The 12061-nt window shown below is 40.5% G+C and overlaps 1 protein-coding gene across 3 annotated transcripts in view; it reads left to right on the forward strand.

Moving 5' to 3' along the window:
- TTC38 (tetratricopeptide repeat domain 38) overlaps nucleotides 1-12061 on the forward strand; it is a 1219387-nt gene that overhangs the window by 142088 nt on the left and 1065238 nt on the right. For all 3 annotated transcript variants that reach the window (XM_044088097.1, XM_044088098.1, XM_044088099.1), the window contains exon 3: nucleotides 9578-9659. In XM_044088097.1, coding sequence (XP_043944032.1) covers nucleotides 9578-9659 — 82 coding nt within the window. The remainder of the gene's footprint in view (nucleotides 1-9577; nucleotides 9660-12061) is intronic.

A 12061-nucleotide genomic window follows, 5' to 3' on the forward strand; every position in this document is an offset into this window, starting at 1 on the left:
GAGTATGAGAACACTCAGATCTAACATCTGGCATCTGAAGCTATTTAAAGCATACAAATTAAAGGACATCACCCCTAGAGGTTTGTGGGGATGTTGGTGTATTGGGCAGTAACGTCCAATGTGCAGGGCAGTAATGTCCAATGTGCATAAAGGCCAACCTGGTTCCAACTGTGTGTCATTTATGACACGTGCCATAAAAGTAGTGGTATCTTTTATTCTGGATCTGACCAGAGGAAGAAGTGGTTGTAGGTATTCCATAAGAAAAGCAGATAATGGTTCCGTCAAATATCCTCAAGCTGAAACCATCGCTCTACCTGGTGGTTTGCAGGTTGGCATTCTATATTAAATAATAAAGAATCTGGATGGATTGTCAGGCTGGGGGCTCTGTTTAAGCCCTGCCTCAATGAATTAAGTTAATTCTGGCATGTACCAATCAGCTTTGAATATGGTCTAATTTGATACTATTTAAAAGTGTAATGGATTCATGTCAGTTAATGCACTGAAGAAGGTTGTAAGTTTTGCCGAAACCAGTATGCTGTTTTTGCTGTTCTGTCACATTAAATCCTAATGTCATCTATCACCCATATGGTGCTGGACTTTTTATTGGTGCTTCTGATTACATTTGGTTTGGTCCATGCACCCTGTCTCACTTGCGCGAGGTTGTAGATTTAAACATGCAAATGTATTTTTATTGCTTTGGTTTCTGCCTAGGTGTAAAATAATGTAGATGCAGATGTTCTTCATCTCACATTGCTGCAGTCCTTACACTTGGGTAGTCCGCTGTCCTCGGTCGGCCCGAATATCAAAGTATAAGGCTGACGTCGGTCAAGGCGCATTTGACTGACATCAGGACGTCATGGTACAAATGCGCATGACCGACGTCATATCCTCAGTCTTTTTTGCCGCATGGTCCGATGCAGAAGCAGCATTGCAAGTGCCGGTTGGCGTTCTGAGATTTTTCGATTTCGAAGTTTCAGACCGAGTTCAAAGTTGGCTAAGTACCCGTTGGGAATATTTTAGTTTTTCTTGCCTCAGTGATTTACGGATGTCAGAAAAAGTCAATAATTGCATTTCTTGTGGGAAACAGATACCGCATAGAGATTATCATACTTTGTGTATTCCTTGCTTAGGGCCTGAGCACGACGTTGTTGGCTGTCGCTCTTGTGCTAGATTTAATAAACGCACTATAAAGAGAAGGTTGGATTGTGCAAGGTTAGTCTTTGGGAAGCGGTGCAATTATAAAATGCCGTCGGATGCTCCGACGCCCGCTTCTTCGAAGAAGCGCAAGGACAAAGCAGTTAAGCCTAGGCTGGAAGAGCCGTCTGTACCGGACGCCGGTTCTTTAGAGGTGTCGATGGAGCCGGTGGCTCCACCGGAGGTTTCTTTGTGTTCCCAGGGTGAGACTTTATTATTGCAAGAGGTAGCCTCTCAGGAGGCAAGTCAGGCTGAGGGGGCTTCTCAGGTTACTATACTCCCCTCCCTTCCTAGGGTGACTAGGCCCTCTCCTTCTGTTTCAAAGGCTTCTCCCAGGGGCAGGCCAGGTTTAGCTTCAGTTGGTGTTACCCCTAGCTCTTCAGGTACTGTGCCCAAGAAGCATATGCTTAAAATGGCAGAAGATTTGATTACTTTGATTAGGGGTTCTATGGCCCCTCCTGATAAGAGACCTAGGATGGAGCCTGAGCTAGGGGGTTTTGAGCAGGCTTCAGATGTTTCAGAGTCTTCGGCTGAAGACTTGCAGGAGTACTCTCCTTATTCTGATTCTGATGTGGATGATTCTACTCCTTCTGCTTCTCCTCCTGGGGATTTTTCTTTTTCAGAAACTCTTCATTCCATGAGGGAGCATTTTAAGTGGGAAGGTCAGGACTTCTCTGATTCCAGGAAAAGGCTTAGGGAATTTTTATTTTTACCCCAGCATAGGCCTTTGGCTATACCTCCTGTTTTGGATGTAGTGGGAGATGTTTTTTCAGAGGCTTCTCTTAATCCTGATTCTTTGCCTCCTGCTCCTGTTAAGCCGGATAGGTATTACAGGGTGCCTGAAGCTCATAAGTATCTTTTTAGAGTCCTAGGGCAGACCCAGAAACTGTTAGCCAGGGGCCTAAAGGTGTTAAGGCTTCTGTTGTAAAGAATCCGGTTCCTGCAGACAAAGAGGCTAGGGCCTTGGATAGATGGGGAAAGAAAGTTTATACTTCTTCCACTCTTGCTATGAGGGCTTTGAATTGCCAGTTTCACATGTTGAAATACCAAAACTATCTCCTTTCACAATTAAAGTCTAAGGTTGATGCTCTGGCAGTAGGTATTGATTGTAAAGAGTTGCAAGATTTAGTACATGTTTCTGAACAGGTGGGTAAGCATTCTTTGCAATGTGGTTTTGATGCTGTACAGGCCTCATCTAGGGTGGCTGCTACTGGGTCAGTTCTTCGCAGGCACGCCTGGTTAAGGGATCAAAATTTGTCTGAACATGTTAAAACAAGGATTTTGGATGCTCCTTTACAATCTGACGTGTTGTTTGGTCCTCCTGTTGAGGCAGTTTTAAAGAAAATGGAAGACAAGGCTAAGTCTATGCAGACTGTTAAAGATTTTTTGCAGGTCCAGCCTCCAAAGTTTAGTAGAAATTGGCCTACTAAGGGGTGGACATATCCTTCTTATGATTCCCAGTCTAGAGGTAGATCTAGACGTGGTAGGGGCAGAGCTCAGGGCTCTTTCAGGCCTAGAACAGGGAGTTCTCCTGCACAGTCTTCGGGTGAGGGCAGGGGTCAGTCCTGCGTAAACAGACCCAATGACCTACCTTTTCAGCTGCCAGAGCCTTCTCATCTGGCAGCACCTTTGGGAGGAAGGTTGGCTCTTTTCAAAGAAAATTGGAGTTTAATTACCCAAGACAGATGGGTATTGGATATCATACACCACGGTTACAGGTTTTATTTCCATACCTTGCCTCCTTTCAAAGGCATGCCAGACGTTCCTCCTCAACAAAGAATAGAGGCTCACAAGCAAGTTTCTCTGTTACTCCAAATAGGGGCCATACAGCCGGTTCCTATGCCAGAAGTGGGCCTGGGATTTTATTCTCGCCTGTTCCTAGTACCAAAGAAAGGGAACACGTGGAGACCAATTTTGGATTTATCTACCCTCAACACTTATCTGGACATTTCCAAGTTCAAAATGTTGACGTTACAGCAGCTTTTACCTCTGCTGGGCAAAGATCATTGGATGGTAACTTTGGATCTCAAGGAGGCTTACCTTCATGTTCCTATCAGACTAAGTTGCAGGAAGTATCTGCGTTTTCGAGCTGGGACTTCTTACTATCAGTTCTCTGCATTGCCCTTTGGCTTATCTACTGCGCCCAGAATGTTCACGAAAGTTCTGGCTCCAGTGATAGCTTTCTTCAGGCTAAAAGGAATACAGATCTATCCTTATTTGGACGACTGCCTGATTCTGGCTCAAGGAAGGGAAGAGCTTCTTCATCATTTGGAATATGTGATAGCAGTGCTAAGATGCCTGGGGTATTCTGTGAACGAAATAAAGTCCAGTCTAGTACCCTCTCAGGACATGTGCTTTCTGGGTGTGAGACTGAATACAGCATCCCAGATGGCCTTTTTAACCCCGGACAAACAAAAGAGTCTATCCCTTTACTTCCATCAGCTATCTCATCAGTCCAGGCTGACTGCAAGGACAGTCCTTCAAGCCTTAGGGTTCATGGCATCTTGTATTCTGGTGCTTCCCAATGCCAAACTGCATATGAGGAAGCTGCAATGGTATCTCAAAATGTATGGACACAGCACTGCCAGGATCTAGACACTGTCATTCAAATAATACCTTGCATTCAAAAGGAATTTTTGTGGTGGGCTCAGGAATGTCACCTAAACAAGGGACTCTCTGTGACCCGGCCAGAGGCGAGTCAGATTTTAACGACAGATGCCTCAGACAAAGCTTGGGGAGCTCATCTAAATGGAAAGTGGATACAAGACAAGTGGCCTGCCAGACTACAACATCTACATATCAACCTGAAGGAGATGTTAGCAGTCCAGTTTGCATTAATAGCTTTCAAGGATTTACTTCTTCCAGGGCAGGTGTTGATTCTAACAGACAACACAACTGTCATGTGGTACATCAACAAGCAAGGGGAGCATTCTTATCCTCTATGCAGGCAAGCAATGATTTTGTGGGAGACTGCTCTAAGTTTACAGCTCAATCTTCAGGCAAGGTTTCTGCCAGGAGCACAGAACTCCTTAGCAGATGTGTTGAGCAGGCAATTATGGATCCCCACAGTGGAAATTGGATCCTCATGTATTTCAGAAATTGACAGTGTCATGGGGAACTCCAGACATAGATCTGTTCGCTTCTCCACTAAACCATCAGCTGCCAAAGTTTTGCACAAAAGGTTTCATCCCACAGCTTGGAAAGTGGATGCTCTTTCTTTCAATTGGAGCAATCTTCATGTGTATGCCTTTCCTCCTCTACCTCTCCTCCCAAAGGTACTTCTAAAGGTCAGACAGGACAAGCCAAGGATGATTTTAATAGCTCCAGATTGGCCTCGACAGCACTGGTACCCATTACTGAGAAGTCTGGTATGGAAGCCTCCATGGCCTTTGCCTTGATTCCACACCTGTTGTCACAGGAGGACAGCCATTTGCTGAATGTCAAACTTCACTCTCTTCACCTAACGGCCTGGCATATTCTGTTTTGAACCATAGAGGGTCTCAACTTCCACAACAAGTTTTGAATGTGATTTTGGAAGCTAGAAGGCCTAGTACAAGGAAAGTGTACGCAGATAAATGGAAGAGATTTTTATTTTGGAGTGCAGCAAAGATTTTGATGTTTCTGAGCCTAATTTGAGTGTGGCTCTTCAATATCTTACTGAGTTACTGGACAAAGGTTTGTCTTTCTCTTCTATTAAGGTTCATGCTGCAGCAATTTCGGCTCACTATGATTGTGTTCCACCATTGTTTTCTCATCCTTTGTTCAAGCAATTTCTTAGAGGGGCAAAGAATATAAGACCCCCACGAAGAGCTCCTACTCCTGCTTGGGATCTCAATTTTGTGTTGGAGAAACTCACTCTACAACCTTTTGAGCCTCGGCTACTTCTGAGTTGAAATATTTATCATGGAAGACTGCTTTTTTGTTGGCAATTACCTCTGCAAGAAGGGTTTCTGAATTGCAGGCCCTTATGGCGGTTGAGCCTTTCTTGATTTTCCATAAGGATAGGGTATCATTACGTACTAATCCTTCCTTTATGCCTAAGGTGGTTTCTAGTGTGGCTTTAAACCAAACTATTCATTTGCCTACTTTTTATGCAAATCCCCAAAATAAAGGGGAAAAGATTTTGCACACTTTAGATGTACACAGGCAGTTGCGTTATTATTTGGACAGAACTAAAGGGTTCAGGCAGTCTCAGCAGTTGTTTGTTTCTTTTGCTTTGAGTTCTCAGGGCAAGCCTGTGTCAAAACAAACTATTTCTAAGTGGATTGGGTTTTGCATTGCTTTCTGTTATTCCCATCATGGCAAGGAGATTCCAGCTGGGATTAGGCCTCATTCCACTAGGGCTACTGCCACATCAACAGCTTTTTGAGGGGAGTGGCAACCAAGGATATTTTGGAGGCAGCTACTTGGAGTTCAGTGCATACTTTTTCTAGGCATTATCACCTGCCACTTTACTCTAAATCTAGGGCTGGTTTTGCCACTGCTGTTTTGCAGGGCATTTTGGCAGCTCCTGCTTCTTTGTAGTTAGCCATCCTCCCTTACCTCTGCTTTGGGATTCTACCCAAGTGTAAGGACTGCAGCAATGTGAGATGAAGAACATAGTACAGTTTTGTTCCTACCATAAATGTAGATGTTCGAAGATCCACATTGCTGCAGTCCAATTTACCCTCCCTCCTTCCCCTCTGCAGTTAGAGGTGGTTGTGTGGGTTGGGTTGTACATATTGTGTATATTGTATATATTGTACATATAGTTAGTGCTAGGGTGGTTGGTTGGTGATTTGCTGTCTTTTGGTTTTGACCTTTATTTTTAGGGTCTTCTGACATCTGGGGCAAGAAAAGACTGAGGATATGACGTCGGTCATGCGCATTTGTACCCTGACGTCCTGATGTCAGTCAAATGCGCCTTGACCGACGTCAGCCTTATACTTTGATATTCGGGCCGACCGAGGACAGCGGACTACCCAAGTGTAAGGACTGCAGCAATGTGGATCTTTGAACATCTACATTTATGGTAGGTACAAAACTGTACTTTTCTGTTGGCCTGGGAACCCCCAGGAAGGGTGAAAAATGATGTAATGTTTATTAGAACTGCAATTTCAATTTAAACAGAGAGAACCAGAGATTATTAAGCATTTTTGTCTTGATCATCCAACTCACAGCACTGTCTTGCTCATATGTAAATTATCTTAAACTTGTGTTTTCTTTTAGAAATAGCTAGGAACGAAAAAGATTAGACTAAGTGTCTTTCTGTGATGTCAGAACTGTACTACTGAATTGTTTTAAGTATTTCTGTGTGATCTCTGAACTCTTGACTAGCACTGTGTAGTAGAAAGTATTGTCTTGTGGTTTTAATAATTTATTATTAAATATTTTAAAACCTTTTAACTGTAGCTATTTTGTGTAGAGATAATTTAAGCTCTTAAGAGTACTTGAATGCCTTTGCTAAAACTGTACAAAGTCACTCTAATAGCTTTAGCCCTGGGTTATACTACCAATTGGATAATAATATTGCGCAGTAATAATTGGATACCCTTTTAAGGGCCTTTGAGTAGCTGATAAATATTAGCTGGGTGGTGGCAAGTGGTACTACTGTATAGTCTGGGTAAAAGGGGCACAGCTGGAGAACCTGTGCCAGCCTTCCCCAGGAGTGTCTCTGTGGTTGTATAAACTTCTCTTAAAGTATGTGTGTGTCAGCTACTTGGGCAGGGACACAAAGCACTGGTTGGACAGAGAGGGTGAGGGAGATTTTAGCTTGCCCAGCTGGCCGAGATCTGGACCCTATAGCTGTGCCAGTAGGGAGTCTTATTGGGGACCTGGAGAGCAAAGGAGCGACCAGCCCTGGACTGACTGTGATCTCTGTGTGCTCTTAAGGGAAATTGTACTTTACTGTGTGTATTTGTCATCCTTTCCTTGTATATGAGATGCCCTCTCTGGTGTTAGTGGTGAGGGATAAGGCTCCTTGATTGCTGGGCCAGGGCACGGGCTTCACATATATAACATGTAATTTATGTTATAAAACTTTTAACACAAATATTAAGAACAAAATTTGTTTTACTTACAGTTACTGTTTTTTTATTTCCTTTTAGTATTGTTCCAAGTGTAACAAAGTCAACAAAAGCCAATCTTTCCACGGTTTCTTACAAAGCCTTATTTCACAAATGTGATTGATGCTTTATAATGTTATATGTATTCACTAATTTCAGTGTTACTGGTCTTATTCCTATTTATCTCCATCTCCAAACCCCAGACCGGTTTAAGTCCAAGGAATTTCACCTTCTTCTAGTTAGCTCCTATGCTTTTCTGTGTCTCTCAAGCATGTTCCTTAGTAACATTGGAAAAGGTTTCACTGGCAAAGTCTCTCTATGATCTTTATTATTAGTAGAATGAGAAGCGCAGTCCCCTTTTGTTTGCTGTCTCACTTTTTCTTTGACAAACTTTTGTATTTCCTCCTTAGCCTGTTCTGCAACAAAAAATTACTTTGGTCCTTCAGGAAAACATGTACTGAAGAGAGCTGGCTACAACAGCTTGAATCTCCCACATGCCTTTCAACATTCCCTGTTTGCTGGGATAAATTTGCTTCTCTTCTGTCTGGTGTACAGTGAATAATCCTTTCCTGCAAACATTCCACTGTCCCTGGTTTTTAAAACTTTGTCATTCTGTGCAATTTTGTCAGGATCAATTCCTTCTGTTGGAATGATTGCATCTTTACTACTACAGGCCTTGACTGCTTTCTCATGGCCAGGTTTCACACATGCACAGACCCACAATGTGCCCTTTCAATTAACAAATCCTGCTGTGGAATACCAGTCCAGTTTATTTGTGCTTTCATAAATCAGTATTCCTTCCAGTTTCTCTGGTACAGCAGAAAATCTCAGGTCTTCTCTTCATGCGCTGCCCTCTAACTGCTATTTTTGAAACTCCTCTTCTTGAGCAATCTTGTACTCAGCCAGCCTTTTCTTCATTTTGACATCTGATTTTTTGCAGTTTTATCAGTTCATCTGAATAGGTGTTTAAAGCTTCTTCCATTTTTTTCATCCTTTTGTGATTTGATTTGGTGTACTCATTCAATGTTTTGTTTATTTTAATTTTCTGTGAGTACATTTTTATTTTATTTTTTATTCAAGAAGTTTACTGGAAGCTGTGTCTTGCACCAAAGCTGGAACTGAACTGCTTTTTTTCTGGAACAGCTGCAGGGTTCTTCCCAGTCAGTGTCCTTTTCTAATCGATTTTCTTTCAAGCTCTCTTAAGTTTCTTCTTTGCTGGCATCCAGGCACTGTACTTACTAGCCAGTAAATGAATTTACTAAAAATGGCAGAGTTAGTGTCCCTCATTTCTCATTTTCTTTTTTCGCACTTGGAGAGCTGAAATTAAACTGCTGATCAGTATGCAGCCATCGTAGAAGTCTTTGTTTGGTTTCTATTTGATATTAGATTTGATGTGTGACTAAAATATGCCCTTGAAAGTTAATGCTGTTCTAATAATGAGAAGCACTGTAGTGTACAAGATAAATGCTATTCTAATGATTTAGTCAGTGAGGCTTAAGAGACTTTGACTTAATACTAATCATGTAAGTGAAAATATTTGTATGTATGTGTAAAAAAAAATTAAGTACCAACACGGAGAGTAAATACTAATTACAAGATAGTGATACCTGAGAGTGTTCTTCCTACTGAAAAGTACAGTGATGTCAAAGTTAGCTTAGATAATAGTAGAGGTGTTGCAGGGTGTAGGGGGGTAAAAAGCATATCGGCAAGTTTTGCAATTCGCTGTTACTTAAGCTGAATCACAGTTTAATTCTCAAAATGTGAGGGCACTTTGTGTGAGTATTCCACCTATTCAAAAGTACTGTGATCAAAAAGTTAGTTTATGTAGATAGGCGTCTTGTGGGTGAACGGGGCAAAACTGCATTACAGCGAGTTTTGTAAGTTGCTAATATTGTAGCAAAAATCACAGTTTAGTTTTCAGAATGTTAAAGCACATAGGGAACCACTGACATATGTTACAAAGTTGGTAGCCAATTAGAAAGAGAATGTTGTAGCAGATGTATAACTTAATTTATACCATTTCAATTCTATTAGCAGATCACATAGACATTAAATAGCCTAGCATATTTGACAGTAAATTCAGATAACTTATCTGTGAGGACTGGAACGCCTTTTTTTCCATTCTTTTTTCTGAACTTACCATTGAGTAGCAAGTTCAGTCTGTTGTAGTGCATTCAAAACCAAAGAGAGATGTTTAGTATTTTTGCATGTTTCTTGCATTTTAGCTGTTTTATAAGCTGGAATCTGTGGCTTGTCAGTTTGAGGTAACTTCCATGGTATTTACAGAGCAATGGACACTTGCATATATGCAGCTGATTATTATTTTTCTTACTGCACAGTATACAACTTGGCACAATGATGCAACTCTTGGAGGACTAGAAGGATGTATCTCCAGAATAAAAGAAGCTGATCCTAACTTTGGTAAGTTCAAAAACTGTTTATAGTATTAACAACATTTGTGAATAGTTTGATTAGCAGGATGCTAGAATAACAAAAATATAAGCCTTTAATGTGGAGATAAGAATGTAAGTGACACAAAGGGTGGTATTCCTATTTGTTATCCATATACATAGTGGGTATTTACACTGGTTGAGCACAAGTACAAGCAATGTGCAATTCAGAGATAATGCTGTGTAACAACTAGAAAGTGAATCGAAAGAGTTTTAAACTAGGAAATAATGAAATGCAAATGTGAAATGTATTAAGTATCTGCAATTTGTAATTAAATCAAAAGGTGCTTCAACAAAGTATTAGTTTAAGGGTGTGCACACTTGTGCAATCAGCTTATTGTACGTTTTTTATTTTTTATATTTTTTTCCCCTAACAGATTTGTTTGTTTTTTAATTGAATTGTACAGGTTATAGGTCACATTAAATGTAGGAAAAGTTTTGAAATGATTTATTGCGGTCTCATTTTTTTATATCACAAAAACCTGGCATTTTAACAGGGGTGTGTATACCTTTTATATCCACTGTATATATACACACACACACACACACACACACACACACACACACACACACACACACACACACACATATATATGTATTAAAAATGTTAAAACTTATGATGTTCAATAAACAAGGGAAATATATACTTTAAGATCCTGCTGGTGCACAGATATATTACAAGCCCTACCTACCTAGGGGTCTTGCTTTCAAAACCATTTTTAAAGGGACGTTATCATTTAAGCGTTTGCCACTGTCCGCTCTCATTCTCATTACCCACCTGGTTTCGTTCACCTCAGTTCTATTCTTAACATCACCCATTCTATCATCCATCCTGGTTTTATCAATAATCATAAACTTAAAGCTCTGTGTTTCTCCATTATGTGCTTAGCCAATGCTTTGGTGACTACTTGATTATTGATATTATATGGATGTTCTCTTATCCTTTCCTTAAATTTCCTGTTTTCCCTATATAAAATGCTTTACATGATAAGCAATGTGACAAATAAACCACATGCTTAGTCTCACATGTGGCCTCAACTCTAAAAAAGAAAGTTTTGTGAACTATTTGGTATCAAAATATTTACAGTAATTGTACTGCTGACAGGTTGTACTGGCTGTCGTAGTTCCCATGTTCCTATCTAAGACCTCATCCCTGGGGTAATATAACATTATTTTTAGAGATTTCATGTTCTTGAAAGCAATTTTGGGTTAGAACCCAACACTTCTTTAATTTGTTGGTCTGCTGTTAGAACTGGTCAACATTTCTTATAGATATCTAATGCTGGTTTGACATTGCTGGAATAAAACACTGGCATTCTAACTATATTTTCATTTTTATCCATCACAGTAGTTCTTTGGCTCCTATCTCTGGGTTTGACTTCTGAAAAGTATTGTCTTGCTTCCATATCCCTATGTTCTTGTACCTGTGTCAAGATATTGGAAACCCTATGTGTGTAGTAGCCCCTGTCTAAAAACCTTTTCCAGAGTTGTTGTAACTCCTGTTTAAAACTCTTTCCATCAGCACTTAACCTTGATACTCTCAACCCTTGCCCTTTTAGTGTATTGTCAGATATATGTGGGGGATGAATACTCCCCCTGTGTAACAAGCTCTTTCCATAACTCTCCTTTCTATAAACTTTGGTGCTAACTCTTCCCTCTGTGTGCTTAACCTTCACATCTAAAAAGTCTATCTCTCCATCTGAGAAGTTCATAGTGAAATTCAAAAACGATGTTGCACTAGTCATGAATTCATAAAATAACCTTAGTTCACCTAAAGTGCCTTCCAGTACCATAAAGCGATCATCCACAAAGTGTCAATAAAAACGTATGTGTTGTTTAAACAGTCCATTTAACACAAACTCACTTTCCCATACCGCCATCATGATGTTGCCGTAGCTATGGGCACATGAAGTGCTCATAGCTACACCATCTTTTTGTAAATATATCTGATGGTCAAAAATAAACACATTACTCTCTAGCACTGTCTCCATTAGGAGGCACAACATGAATACGGTCTTATTGTAAAACTTCCCAGATTTCAACAAATATTGTTGCAACATCGATACCCCTCTTTCATTGGCTGTCTTCGTAAAGAAAGATTGAACATCAAATGTGACTAGAATCATGGTTTCTTTATATACTCCGTCCCTGAAAAATATAAACAGATCCTTAATAAGCTGTTTAGAGTCCCTCAGTACTACTACATTTTTATTCAGGAGTGGCGTAAGTTTTTTCTCTAAAATATGGAAATTGGTTCTGTGCACCAGCCCCTCCCTGAGACTGTAGATCTCAATGGGGGATTTATAGGATCCTTATGTACTTTCGGTACCACTTGTATCATAGATATTAATTGTTCATTAACTATACAAAATA

Source organism: Protopterus annectens, chromosome 11.part0 (genome assembly GCF_019279795.1).
Source record: "Protopterus annectens isolate FY-2018-M chromosome 11.part0, PAN1.0, whole genome shotgun sequence".
Taxonomy (NCBI): domain Eukaryota; kingdom Metazoa; phylum Chordata; order Ceratodontiformes; family Protopteridae; genus Protopterus; species Protopterus annectens.